General features: G+C 45.4%; 2 protein-coding genes across 3 annotated transcripts; both read right to left on the reverse strand.

The window, feature by feature from the left end:
* Window positions 1–609: 609 nt before the first annotated feature.
* LOC147617625 (uncharacterized) lies at window positions 610–8,323 on the reverse strand. Of its 2 annotated transcripts, XR_015262244.1 has the most exons (3): window positions 8,188–8,323; window positions 5,897–7,370; window positions 610–2,614 (listed from the first exon to the last, which is right to left on the reverse strand). XR_015262244.1 is itself a non-coding variant. In XM_086775916.1 (2 exons), the coding sequence occupies exon 2, from the start codon at window positions 2,536–2,538 to the stop codon at window positions 1,768–1,770; it is 771 nt and encodes a 256-aa protein (XP_086632042.1). In that variant the 5' UTR covers window positions 2,539–2,614; window positions 5,897–6,487; the 3' UTR covers window positions 610–1,767. The 2 variants fall into 2 exon arrangements, 1 of the variants encoding a protein (XP_086632042.1); XM_086775916.1 differs by lacking the exon at window positions 8,188–8,323 and having other exon boundaries at window positions 5,897–6,487.
* Window positions 610–10,747, reverse strand: LOC147617624 (uncharacterized). The gene is made up of 2 exons (XM_086775911.1): window positions 8,213–10,747; window positions 610–1,127 (listed from the first exon to the last, which is right to left on the reverse strand). Exon 1 carries the CDS (start codon window positions 10,345–10,347, stop codon window positions 8,317–8,319), a length of 2,031 nt encoding a protein of 676 aa, XP_086632037.1. The 5' UTR covers window positions 10,348–10,747; the 3' UTR covers window positions 610–1,127; window positions 8,213–8,316.
* Between the last annotated feature and the right edge of the window lie 3,958 nt (window positions 10,748–14,705).

Raw genomic sequence — 14,705 nt, forward strand, 5'->3', positions numbered from 1 at the left:
AAGTCTTCAGCTGACCTTAGCTGACCACAAACACTCCCAGCTGACACAAATTGATCTACTTCTGACTGAATATTGAATCGGACAGCTGAAACTGACCCCAGTCATAATTACGTCCGCCAAGCTTCCTCAAAGTTCCTCCAATACCAGCAAACTTCAAATACTTACTTTATAATCCCATAGAACCTATCAGCTCTCCCCTACTGACTATCGACTGATTGGATTCTGACCTATCTTCCTCAGCTGACTCAGATCTGACTCCTACTGACTGAAATTCTGACAGTCAGACCAAAACCCAAAACTTTCCCCTTCAACCCAAAGAGGTCATTTCTACCCTTGTATGCCCTCAGTTGACTCCTTGCTGATCAACTTCTAACATTGTCAGACCCTGCTGACTCCAAAACAAAGCTATGTGACACAACTCTGATTCAACACAATTCAGCTCTTCACTCACAATTGAATTTTCCTCAGTATCTCAAACCAAACAGCAAAAAGTAGAGCATAATCAATTCATCCATCCAAACACATAAGGAGCCACTTGCATATAGACGATTAATGAGCTTGTCTCAACAACCCTAAGACATGAGGATTAAACAAAAGAGAGAGAAAACATCAAGAACAAGGGAAATCCAGCACGGTAAAATCTCAGCAAAACTCTTCAAATCTTTTCCTTCAATTTCCATAAGAACCAGCAACAAAGGGCTCTACAACCACAGCGCACACTTTGCAGACCTCCACCACGAACACTTAAAGGAAAAGTTGAGCAAAGCTTTGGGCTGGTCCAAGTTCCAATTGAGCTGCAACTTCAGAGATCCTAGGGCACCAACCTCCTACAAGATCCTCTGTCACCCTTGCACCCTCTGCTCTGGACAAATCCAAGCTCTCACACCCATTCCTGCGTCTTCTTCCCAGACCGTCGTCACAACAACCTCCAATCCAAACTAACAAAACACCGTCGTCACAACAACCTCCAATCCAAACTAACAAAACAGCAAAGCACAACAGTAAGCTTCCACAAAGCCTTCTCACAAATTCCCCAACAAGACTCTCCTGGCTCCTTCGCCCTCTCTTCTCTCATTCAACCTCCTACAAGATCCTCTGTCACCCCTGCACCCTCTGCTCTAGACAAATCCAAGCTTTCTCACACCCATTCCTGCATCTTCTTCCCGGACAAAACACCGTCGTCACAACGACCTCCAATCCAAACTGACAAAACAGCAAAGCACAACAGTAAGCTTCCATAGAGCCTTCTCACAAATCCCCCAGCAAGACTCTCCTAGCTCCTTCGCCCTCTCTTCTCTCATCCAACCTCATACAAGATCCTCTGTCACCCCTGCACGCTCTGCTGTATACAAATCCAAGCTTTCTCACACCCATTCCTGCGTCTTCTTCCCAGACAAAACACCGTCGTCACAACGACCTCCAATCCAAACTAACAAAACAGCAAAGCACAACAGTAAGCTTCCACAAAGCCTTCTCACAAATCTACCAGCTAGACTCTCCTGGCTCCTTTGCCCTCTACTCTCTCATTCAACCCACTTCTCCCAGGTTCTCCAATGCACCTCTCAGCAATCTCTCTTCCTCTACTGTGCATGCAAAAGCTCTTTCTTCTTTTGGCCGGTGCTGACAACGGCTAGTTCTATAATAGAAGGTGGCCACACAACAGCCCCTTGTTCCTAAGGTTTCATCCACACTCCACAATTTATTCTTGTGTCTATGGTGTGGATGGGCGCGTATTTTGGGCATCATATCTTGGGACAAAAAAACCTATCATAGTTTTTTTTTCAAGCTCTCTGCGTCATACAAGTCACAGTTTTCTATTACATCACCATAGCCATTTGACTGGATATCTTCATCACCCATCTCCAAAGGCTTAGCAACTGCAACAACATTCTCGCCATCCACATCAAAGCAAGTAATATCAATATCATTTAAGAAACTATCAACAAAGCATGGAGAAGCATCTTCCAGCTCAGCTTGATCACATTCATCATCCACAACATGCATTGAATTCCTTGACACTTCTAGTACACATTCAGGTGCCTGCTTCACAATATCATTCTCCTCCAAACCCCTTCCTGAAAACATATGGCCAGCATCCTTCAAAACCATGTCTGCTTCCTTTGTAAGCATACCAACAGTCATCCCCAAGACTTCATGAGCATCAGTGCATGGGTCTCCCACTTCTGCTTCTAACAAACTTTGGTCCAAATCTGTTTCATTATCTGATCCATCTGAGGACCCTGTCACACAAGTATCCAAGCTTATCTTCCCACTTCTCAGACCAATAATTTCATTATCTGATCCATCTGAAGACCCTGTCACACAAGTATCCAAGCTTATCTTCCCACTTCTCAGACCAATAATTTCACTTTCCTCTTCTGTGGCTGCTTCCAGCATACTTACATTACCAATCTGACCTTGGGGTGGCTGCTGTCCACGCACATGATTCTCTCTCACTTCATCCCAATAATCAACAACCCTATTGACCTCTGAATGACAGCATAGACTCCACCTAGTGCTCTCCTTGGCTGCAGACATTGAAGTGCCACATGTCCCCTTACTCCAAAGTTAAAGCAATGAACCTCATCCATCCTATTCCCTGGCTGCCTCTCTCCTAGCTCCTGCTCATGCTTAGTTCCGTACGTCGTACGGATATGGCCGTACGTACGAATCGTACCGCACGGTACCGTACCGATCCGTACGATCAAGTACGAAATTGGCCTGTTTCTGCCCGTTGGAAGTAACCGTTTCTGCCCGTTGGAAGTAACCATTTTCTGCCCGTTTTCTGCCCCTTTTTTTGGTTGTTTTCCTTTCATCTCTCCTGAGTCCTTCTATAAAAGCCTCAAGGACCAAGCCTCTCCTCCATCTACTCCAAGCCTCTCCTCCACCACCCTCCATCTACTCCAAGCCTCAAGGACCAAGCCTCTACTCCAAGCCTCTCCTCCACCCTCCTCCACCCTCCTCCAAGCTCCTTCCATCCCACTTGTGCCTCTACTCCAAGTTCTCTTCCTCCAAGCTCTTCCCATACTTCATCTTCTCTACGCTCTCTCCTCTACTCCACGCTTTAGCCCTTCTCTTATCCATCATGCCTCGGGAGAAGCATGAGGCTTTTGATTTGCATTGCCTCAATGTGGGGAAGGACACCAAGAAGTCCAACTCCCATCATTGGACATGCCGATATTGCGGCAAGTCATACACCAGTGGAACAACAAGGCTTCTCCAGCACCTTTCAAAGATTGGGGGACAAGTTGCCCCATGCAAGGAGATTCCGCAAAGCATTGCCGATGACATTTCGTGGAAGATGAGTGGCGGCTCATTTTCAAGTAGAGGAGCATCATCAACACACGCACCGGCACCACCACCAGCACCACCATCGGCACATGATGAAGCGGCCACCGGCTCTTTCATTGGTGTATCCTCCACTGCCACTTCCACGGATGCACGGTCCGCCTCCGCACCGGGCAAAAGGCAAAGGGTGGTGGAGCGTGAAGGGGTGCAACCCTCTCTCCACCAAGTCACGGGTAGTGTGAGAGGTTCGGTTGCATTCCTTAAGGAGCGGCAACGCCTTGCGGAGATAGAGATTGCTCGAACGGAAGAAGATGGTGACGGCGATTGCGAATGTGGGCCCATGTGAGGGGTGGACGGGGGTCTCTTACACGGCTATGCGCACAAGGAAGATTGATGAAGAGAAGGAGAGAATTGATCGAGCCCTTGACCCGATTCGAGCCGCATGGACGAAGTATGGATGTTCTATTCTCACAGATGGATGGAGTGATCAAAGGAAGCGTGGCATTATCAACATCCTTGTGTCTTGCCCGCTTGGCACATACTTCTTGCATGCGGTTGACACCGGGAGAAGGGGGAGAAAGACTACCGGGAGTTTCATCTACCGCCATATTAGGCAAGTGATCATAGAGGTAAGCATTATTTTACTGAAGTGTGGCTGATTTTGTCATTTGTGCAAAGCCCTCAACTCATATGATTTATCTACCATGTAGGTTGGGGCTCAAAACGTGGTGCAAGTCATCACCGACAATGCATCAAATTGTCGACGCATGGGCCGCTTGCTTGAGGAGGAATTCCCCACCATTGAGCTACATCTATTGTCAACTTCTTCATGCTAAAGGTGAAGGTGCTTGCTATGTTTCGTGAGCATAGCAGGCTTGACTTGAAGAAGCCATCGGCCACCCGCTTTGCCTACATGTGGCTGGTTTTGGAGCGTCTATACGATGTGAGGCCCGCCCTTCGCCAGACAGTTGTTTCCACCATGTGGAACGAATGGGATGAGCACGTCACTGAAGAGGCCAAAGCCATGCAACGCTTTTACCTAGAGGAGAGATTTTGGTCTAGAGTCCGAGCAATTGTCATTGCTATGACTCCATTCTATAGGCTCTTGCGGATGACAGATTGCGAGGGGTCCACCATGGGCCTTCTTGTCCACTTCTTTAGAGCTGCCCTTGTGGAGTTGGAGGCTTGCACAGACATTACATCTGACGAGCGAGCACAAATCATGGAGATTGCACAGAAGAGATGGAGGTGGATGCACAAACCAATCCACCGGTTTGCAGCATTGGTACATCCAGCCTACAAGTCTCCAGTAGTTTGCACCGATAGGGAGCTTCGACAAGATTGGGATGCATATATGCTTCGAGCTGTGCCAGTTGATGAGCACAATGCCTTTCTAGAGGAGTTGGGCTGCTATGTTGATCAGAGAGGTCAAACCTCCTTTTCGTCTCCCACTTGCTGGAGGAGGGAGTCACTTGTGAAGTCCCTTTTTTGGTGGGACAATTTTGGGTATGGACTAGAGCATCTCCAACCCATAGCCTTCAGGGTCCTAGCCCAGGATTGTTCTACGGGTGCATGTGAGAGGAACTGGAGTTCCTATTCTCTCATACACACGAAGATACGCAATCGACTGAGCACACGACAGTTGGAGCGGTTGGTCTACTGCCGCACTAACTTGCGCATGATGCAGGGCATTCTTAGTATGGGTAGTCCCAAGCAGGTAAGTGACAAGTCTAGACTCTAACTTGTCATGACTCATAACTTTTAAGTTTTGTGTACACTGTACAGACTCTAACTTTTGTGCCTTAATGTGTACGTCAATGTTGACACTTTCACGTTGACGAGTGAAAACTTTGCAAGTGTCAATCAACAACCTGATGAGGAGGAGGAGGCAATCTTCATGGAGCTCTATAGTGAGCTTGTGGCAGCAGATACTCGCAGCACCAGGAGTCAGCATAGACGGGGCCAAGCAGTTGGAGTTCATAGGCCTCCGCCTTCGACATCGGCAAAGGGTGGCCTTCGCACATATGTGAGGCGGGGATCCTTGAGCTCCAATCCCCGCCTTCATGATGATATTCCATTGCCCCCTCATGATGATACCCCACTGCCTAGAGAGCCCTTGTTTGATGATGATGGCAACCTACTTAGCGAGAATGATTCCCAGAGTGTCTCGTCCACCTTCGAAGAGTCCTCTTCAGAGAACTCTCTTGATGGACACTCTAGTAGTGATCATGTTGATGATCATGCAGATGTTTGTGATGATGTAGACTTTTGATATGTTATAGCTCTCTAGGCATTGGACATCTATCTCCTTCTAGCCCATTGATGATGTATTGTAGTATGTAGTATCATGTATGTACGCATGTTGGCGGTCGCCCATGCCATGGGTTTTTGGCCTATCCTTTTGTAGCAATTTTGTACTCTAATGGCATGACGACATTATGTTCATGGTTCTACTATTTTGTAACTTCTTGTCTACAATTTTTAAGTTTAGGAAGTATTTTTAAAAAAAACGAACTAATATCGTATCGTATCTCAAAAAATTTTAAGGTACCAATTAGTACCGTATTTTATCGTACCGTACCGTATCGTACCTTTCGTACTAACGAACCATGCTCCTGCTGATTTGGCATCTCCTCCCCTCCCCTGACATCTCGCATGTCTTCTCTTCTGAGTAGCACAGGATAGATATAACCTCTCATCCTCCTGGGGTAAGGGTAGTGAGGAGAACTGTGACCCCTCTCCATACAGTTGCAACACGGAACATTCAAGTTGGGTCCTTCTCTTCCCCTGCGTCTCAAACCATCTCTGTCTGCTACCCTAGGGGCATTCCTGCCTCCTTGCAACAGGTTCAGATTCAAATTTTCCATCTGTTGAGTCAGATGATTAATACCATGCATGAGTTGATGAGTAGCCTCATCATGCAGTCTAGCAGTTGGGAAGCTTCTTCAAATTTTCCCTCCTTAGTGAGCCAGGCCATCAATGTAGTGCAAGTCAATGTGTCTAGACTGCATCCTCTCTCTGTCATCTGACTCGGAATGGAAGAAATCATGCTGCCTTTACCTGCTTTGAACAGGTCATCAAATAGGCTGTTGTCACTGTACGGAGGCAACCCCTTTTATGCATACTGTCCAGAAGTTCCATGGCTACATCTATTGTGACCTTCTTGGCATCCCAATGCATCAGCGTGTTGCAAGTCACTGTGTCTCACCTACATCCTTTCTCTGTCATCTGGGCTAAAATGGAAACAACGATTTTGCCTCTTTCGACCTTGAGTATTCCATATTTAAGGCTGGTGTAAGTGTCAGTGGCACCCAATGTTTTCCATATTGTCCAGCAGCTCAATAGCTTCATCTCTCTTCCCCACCTTGACAAACCAATGCATTTCTCCATCATCTGGACAAAAATGGAAATTCCCATCACAACTCTCGCTACCTTGAGCAGGCTATCTATTAGGCTGTTGTACGTCACCGTGTTGAGCCGACACCCCATACATTCCATTATGTTCCCAACAATTCCATGGCCTCGACTATCTTTCCCTCCTTGGCAAACCAATGCATCGATGTAGCATAAGGCACTGTAGTCTGTGTTTGGCTGCATCCTTGCTTTGTAATCTGGGCTAAAATGGAAACAACCATTTCCTCTTCCTATCTGAGCATTCCATGGATAAGGCTTGTGTAAGTACCATGTACACCTATCAGGATCACACCCAGTGTTTTCCATATTGTCTAGTAGCTCAATAGCTTCACCTATCTTCCCCTGCTTGGCAAATGGATGCATTAGTACAGTGCAAGTCACTGTGTTTGGGCTGCAGTCTTTATCCATCACTTGGAAAAATATGAAAATGCCCATATCACCTCTCCCTACCTTAAGCAGGCCATCTATTAGCCTGTTGTATGTCACTTTGTTGGACTGGCACCCCATACCTCCGATTTTGTCCATCATTCCGTGGCATAGTCTATCTTCCTTTACTTGGCAAACCAAAGCATCATAGCAAGTTACAGTGTCTGGCCTGCATCCTTTCTCTATCATCTGAGAAAAAATTTGAAGGGCCATGTTGCCTTTACATGCATTGAGCAAGCCATCTATTAAGCTCAAGGTGGTTGAGTATTTTAGGTACGGTGCGGTATGGTACATGCACGGAACCAGTATGCAAAATACTCATCAGGATAAGTACTTTAAGTTCGTTCAATTTTTTCTTTTTAAATATTTATAGTAAAAAAATGGAAAATCTAAAAAGGGAAAAATAAAAACTACATTTAATTTGGAAATTTTAGAGAAATTTGGGAGACTTGGAAGAATTGAAAAAATAACGAAAACTTGAGGGGAATTGCACTGGCTTGGGGAAATCAAGGGAGATTATGAGAATTGGGGGAAATTAGGAGACTTGAGGAAAATTGAGAAACACAGGAGAATTGGGAGAAATGGGAAGAAACTGAAGGAAATTAGGGGAATTGAGAGAAATTAGCGATCTTGACGACTCTACATAATTTGGAGAAATAGGAGAAATGAAAGAAATTTTGAAAAAAGAAATTGGGAGAAATTAGGATAGAGATTTGGAGAAATATGGGAATATTGGAAGATCTAGGAGAAATTCAAGGGACTTGGAGAAAATTGGAGAAAATTGGGGAAACTGAAAATGTTTATAGAATTTGAGGAAAATGAGAAAAAAATCGGGAGAAATGGAAAATTTTGAAAAATTGGAGGGAATTGACAACATACGCAACTGAAGGGTTTCTAGAACATGAGGGACTTTTTTACCCAAAGTGAAATTCAATTTTTCTATACCACGTACAAAACATACGGTGGTATGTACTAGACGGATTGTACAAATCCGTATGAGTACAGAATGCAACTATGATTACGCTTGTGGAGTCATTCTATCGGGAGGGCAGCGCATACCTTCGATTGTATCCAACAGTTCGGCAGCTTCATCCATCTTTCATCCAATGCAACAGGGCATTACAAGTCAGTGTCTGAGTTGCATCCTTTATCTGCCATCTGAGGAAGGATGTGAAGGGCCATGTTGCCTCATTTATCTTTCCCTAATGCAACAGGGTCTGGGTTGCATCCTTTCTCTGCCATCAGAGAATAAATGTGACGGGCCATGTTGCCTTTGCCTCTCTTGAGCAGGCCATCTATTAAGCTGGTGTAAGTCACTGTGTTTGGAGGGCAGCCCATACCTTCCATTTTGTCCAACAATTCCATAGCTTCCTCTATCTTTCCCTCCTTGACGAACCAATGAGACAGGGCATTGCAGGTCACTGTGTTTGCGCTGCACCCTTTCTCTGCCATCAGAGAGAAAATGTGAAGGGCCATGTTGACTTTGCCTGTCTTGAGCAAGCCATCTATTAAACTGGTGTAAGTCACTGTGTCTGGGCTGCATCCTTTCTCTGCCATCAGAGAGAAAATGTGAAGGGTCATGTTGCCTTTGCCTGTCTTGAGCGAGCCATGTATTAAGCTGTTGTAAGTCACTGTGTTTGGAGAGCAGCCCATACCTTCCATTTTGTCCAACAATTCCATAGCTTCCTCTATCTTTCCCTCCTTGACGAACCAATGAGACAGGGCATTGCAGGTCACTGTGTTTGCGCTGCACCCTTTCTCTGCCATCAGAGAGAAAATGTGGAGGGCCATGTTGCCTTTGCCTGTCTTGAGCAAGCCATCTATTAAACTTGTGTAAGTCACCGTGTTTGGGCTGCATCCTTTCTCTGCCATCAGAGAGAAAATGTGAAGGGCCATGTTGCCATTGCCTGTCTTGAGCAAGCCATCTATTACGCTGTTGTAAGTCACTGTGTCTGGAGGGCAGCCCATACCTTCCATTTTGTCAAACAATTCTGTAGCTTTATCCATCTTTCCCTCCTTGACCAACGAATGCATCACTGAATTGCAGGTCACTGTGTTTGGACTGCACCCTTTCTCTGCCATCAGAGAGAAGACGTGAAGGGCCCTGTTGCCTTTGCCTGTCTTGAGCAAGCCATCTATTAAGCTGTTGTAAGTCACTGTGTCTGGAGGGCAGCCCATACCTTCCATTTTGTCAAACAATTCTGTAGCTTCCTCTATCTTTCCCTCCTTGACCAGCCAATGCATCACTGAATTGCAGGTCACTGTGTGTGGACTGCACCCTTTTTCTGCCATCAGAGAGAAGATGTGAAGGGCCCTGTTGCCTTTGCCTGTCTTGAGCAAGCCATCTATTAAACTGGTGTAAGTCACCGTGTTTGGGCTGCACCCTTTCTCTGCCATCAGAGAGAAAATGTGAAGGGCCATGTTGCCTTTGCCTGTCTTGAGCAAGCCATCTATTACGCTGTTGTAAGTCACTGTGTCTGGAGGGCAGCCCATACCTTCCATTTTGTCAAACAATTCTGCAGCTTTATCCATCTTTCCCTCCTTGACAAACGAATTCATCACTAAATTGCAGGTCACTGTGTTTGGACTGCACCCTTTCTCTGCCATCAGACAGAAGATGTGAAGGGCCATGTTACCTTTGCCTTTCTTGAACAAGCCATTGATTAAGCTGTTGTAAGTGACTGTGTCTGGGCTGCATCCTTTCTCTGCCATCAGAGAGAAGATGTGAAGGGCCATGTTGCCTTTGCCTGTCTTGAGCAAGCCATCTATTAAACTGGTGTAAGTCACTGTGTCTGGAGGGCAGCCCTCAGCGCTCATGTGCTCGAGCAACGGAAAAGCTATTTCCGCCCGGTCATGCTGAGCCAACCAGCCGATCAGCACATTGTAAGTGACTGTGTTGGGCTGGCAGTCCATGTTGGCCATTTGTTCAAAGAAGGCAAGAGCTTCTGTGGCTCTCTCTGAAGCAAGATCTTGGGTGAAGACTTTACCCTTGGGGTTGAGGAGGGCGAAGAGGAGGGCGTTGAAGACATGGATGTTGGGCGGGCAGTGGAAGTCCCGCATGGAGCGGAAGACTCGTTTGGCCTCGTGAGGTAAGTTCGCCCGGCCGAGGGAGCCGATAAGGGCGGCAAAAAACATGGGTGGGATGCGGGCGTCTTTCATGGAATGGAGGACGGACCATAAGGTGTAGAGGTGAGCTGGGCGTCCGAGGGATCTGCCCATCTGAAGAGGTGAAAGTGTGGGTGTTATGGGCGAAGCGGGGCTGTTTGGGAGCCCATCTGAAGAGGCTCCAGGCCATGGCCGACGACGTCCGAGGGTGGAGGATGACGAGGCTTAGCAGGGCAGGCGTGAGGGGATGATCGTGGAAGAGGGAGGTGAGGGTGGACTCCAGCGCAGGGCTCCATACGCGCTCTTCCGACAGAATGGCAGCGGCTTTCTGCGCAACAAGAGTGCAGTCACCACCGAATCGCACTCCCATGCTGTCGTCCTCTGTCTCTCTCTTTTCTCTCTCTCTGTCGTCCTCTGTCGTCCTCTCTCTCTCTTTCTCTCTGTCGTCCTCTCTCTCTCTCGCTCTGTCGTCCTCTGTCTCTCTCTCTCTCGCGCGCGGAACCTGCAAGCGCCCGTCTGTGTGAGAGAACAAAATCTTTTATGTTGTGTCCAATTTAATGTTATTTACGTTACGATATGTTATTTTTGTTGCAGGCGTTTTAAAATTTTGGATACTTACACGATTCTCTTATTGAGATTTTTGTGACTGGTACATTTTTGTGAATTATTTTTTGCAGGGTATCTTAGGATATATAATATCATGTATCGACGTGGCACGTCACTTACTCCAGCGGGTTTCAAACAGAAAAGACGGAAACGAAAGCAAACTTTGTTTTAAGATATTTCAAACAGAAAAGACGGAAATGAAAGCAAACTTTGTTTTATTGATCCACCAGAAGTTTTATTTGTGTACGTAAATATCCAGCGGACGTTACAAGGAAAGTGAACTGCAAGACTCAGACAAAGGCTTCTCCACTAAGGTCAAGCTTCGGCAGTACTGAGATGAACTCATCTCCCTCGCTGATGGCTCTGAGGAACTCTGCAACTTTCTCTTCAGAGGAATTTATGTATGGCTCTGCAGGGTCGACACATCAGGAGGGTTGTCCTCCACGATGATTGGATTATTGCAGCCACCAAGTGGAACTCCATCCTCTTCACTTCGCAGGAAGGCTTCTGGATCATCTTCTTGCTGTGCTTCCTTTGAAGAACGCTTTTCTTATGTCAGAGATGTCTGCGAGCTCAGGAGTCTTCAAGCACTTTCACACCGCACGAGCTCTGCTTGAATCCATTCCATTGCCAGCCTTCGGAAATGATCCATTGAGCACTAGGGAAATATTTTCCACTTCTCATCATTTTTAGAAGAGTAACACCAAGGGTCACTGTCCATTTGTTGAGTATATAGTTTTCCATGTATACAAAACCTTTCTCAAAAATATTCAGTGGCGTGAGACAAACCCTATTTTTCAAGTCACCCTGCCCAAATTGTGCATACAGTGTTCGGCCTCGGGAGATTTCTTCAGCAGAAACATTGTGTGCATGAAAGCGAAAGTGAGGTTTATGCAGATCTTTGAGACAGTAACCTACCATTCCTTCAAACGTATGCATCTTTATCTGGCGCAATGCACGGCACATGACAATAGCCCTCGGCGGCTTATTGACATTCCACATCAAATAATGCCTCACAATTTCACCTATTGATATTATAGAGGTCAACAGTATGTGAGTGACCATCTCGAAATGAAGGTGGTGCAGAGTTCCACCTCAACCTGAGTGCACTCTTGACGTACAAACTCCACAAGATTATCCCACAAAGGGGTGTTCACATCATCATTTCCAATGCTGATGGTGATTGATACCTCAAACATCTTTAGATTATTCCGGGAAGGATGCTGAGGACATGCTGCGAGTGGCTCGGTTAGGTGCAGAGTAGGGGGGCCAACAGTATCTACACTCTTTTTCCTCTTTGTCATAGCACACGAGGTTTACGAAGTCCCTGCAAAGAAGAAGAAGAAATTAGAAACAGACAAAAACATGCACACAAAGCATATTCAGAAACAGATACACTGATGGATGTGCAGAAAGATGTACAAACGATCACACAGACACGTAGAGAAACATGCACATGAACATGTCGACGAGCATATTCAAAAACATTAATATACCACATTTAAAACAAACATGTTTGCCACATATTCACAAATAGGTATAGGCAAATGTTCAGAAACGATCACACACAAACATGCATGGAAACATGCACGAAAAAAACGCGCAGGAAAGACGAAGGAACAAAAAAATACATACCAAAGATACGAAAATGTACAGAAGATGAACGCAGAGATTTACATACCAGAGGAGCGAGCTTTGCGTTTAACACCTTTCAAATTTTCTAAACCGGCTGGATCTTCAGGAGGCGTAAGGATTCAAGGAGGCACATTTTTCTTGTTGGAGTCCAGCAGCTAGGGAGGAGGAGGTTTGCCAGGAAGCTGCGAAGGCGACGACGCCTTCGTCCATCTACGAGAGCGCTGAGGCATTCCAAGGCAAACATGGCTTGCACAACAAAACAAGACAACCATATAAGAGGATAGGCCAGAAACAGCTGGCAGCACGAAAAATGCAATAAGCGGAGCAGACATTCGCCTAGAACCTCCTAGCAGACGTTCGCCCAGAGGCTCCACGCAGAGAAGCAGCCAGAAGCTTTATTGAAATTAGAGCAATGTGATGAGCTATGGTGGATCAAACACTAGAATCAATATCATTAACAAAGTGATTAGCAAATAATTAAGATGTGAGTAATTAGCAAATAGCTTAATGTAGGCATGGATAATCAAAAACCAGCAAATTCTCATTAGGGCAATGCCTCAATTTATAGTGTTTAAGATATAATTAGTGAGTAATTAGCAAATAATTAAGATATAATTAGTGAGTAATTAGCAAATAGCTTAATGTAGGCATGGATAAAAACCAGCAAATTCTCATTAGGGCAATGCCTCAATTTATAGTGTTTACATCCAAGCATCAAATCCCACTGATTTCTCCTTGATTCACTCCACCTCTTTTGCTTGATTCTCTCCACCTCTTCACTTTTCCTAGAATATCTCCCAGAATATCTCCACTTCCTAAATGTTCTCATGCTACCCTTTATTCTCTCACAGTAGATTCTTCTCACCTTTTCACAGGTTCTCTCACATTTACACATCCTCTCTTACAGCCTCTAACCAAGGGCTTGTTCCCGCACACACCTTATTCACTTGTATATTTCAACACCTCCCCTCAAGTGAATACTCCTAGAACACCTAGACCCTATACCAAGTTTCCCTCCTTACTTGATAGTCCACGACACCAGTGTTTAGCACACCTCCCCTCAAGTTAACTTAGCACACCTGGACCCTGTACCAAGTTTCTCTCTTACTTGATAGCCCGCGACCAGTGCCTCAAGTCCCTAAACTCATAGTCCTTGACACTCTCTCTCTCTATGTGTCCAAGGCTTACTATAGTTGCCTGCGACCTTGACTAAAGTGCTCACACATACATCTATCTACCACGTGGCCTACATCATCAGTGGCGTAGAGGTGGTTTTACTTTGTTGGGGCAGGTTACATTGGGTTGTGGGGTCTCTCTCTCTCTCTCTCTCAGAGATTTTCACATGGTTCCTCACTCTTTGGAGCCTCACATCTTCTCTTTTCTTCAGTCTTCTTGTCGTGGCAGCTTCTCTCCATGCGTCCGTCTCTTCTTTTAGTCTTCTTGGGGCAGCTTCTCTTCTCGTGTCCATGTCTTCCTTTAGATCTTCTTGGTGTGGATCTTCTTCTTGGAAGGAGATGTTCTTCTTCTTTCATGGCTGGGGCCATGAGCTTATCCGTGAGGTCTTCGTGCTCCATGTGAGCAACATGTTTCAATGTTTTACTGACAGTTCTTTTGGGTTTTTGATGTTTATCTTGTATCATTATGCAATGCAAACCCAAATTTATGCGGGAGGTCTTACCTCTTGCCTTATTCTGGACAAGGGTAGTGTCTGTTCCCATTTTTACATTGATGCAATGTGCCCAATACATAATGCGTATAGCATCCATTCTTATGCACATTCCCAAATGCAACTCTGGCTGTGAATAATCTTGAATTTGAGTGAGATTTACAGGCATTAACCAAGGGTTAAATGCAAAATGATGGTTATCACAAATTTATCAGCACAATTTTACCTGAAATTACATTAAATCAAGGGTAACCAATTTGTACGGAATGGTTGGAGTATCAAACCAACTCCGAATTGCAATCTGAAGTTATAGGGATCTGTATCAGATACCCAATGGTTAATTTGAACCCTCAATTGCACCAAAATACAGTGATTAGCACTGATTAATCAAATTAATCCACTGTTTTGTGTGCAGAAAACAGAGTATGCGAGGAGTCCAGATCTGGTGCTTTAGACTTCAAATGAGCTCAAATGCTTTCAAAGCCATCAATAGCAATGAGTCTAGTAGAGGATTAAGCCAATAAACATAAGATTTGACCAAATATTGAAAGCTTAATCTCTGTTT

This window comes from Cibotium barometz, chromosome 36 (assembly GCF_041138505.1).
Source record: "Cibotium barometz isolate CiBa-2024 chromosome 36, ASM4113850v1, whole genome shotgun sequence".
In the NCBI taxonomy this organism is placed as follows: Eukaryota; Viridiplantae; Streptophyta; class Polypodiopsida; order Cyatheales; family Cibotiaceae; genus Cibotium; species Cibotium barometz.

Bases quoted from the DNA above. Each gene is read 5' to 3' on its own strand.
- LOC147617625 (XM_086775916.1), bottom strand. From the start codon at position 2,538: ATGTCTGCAGCCAAGGAGAGCACTAGGTGGAGTCTATGCTGTCATTCA.
- LOC147617624 (XM_086775911.1), bottom strand. From the start codon at position 10,347: ATGGGCAGATCCCTCGGACGCCCAGCTCACCTCTACACCTTATGGTCC.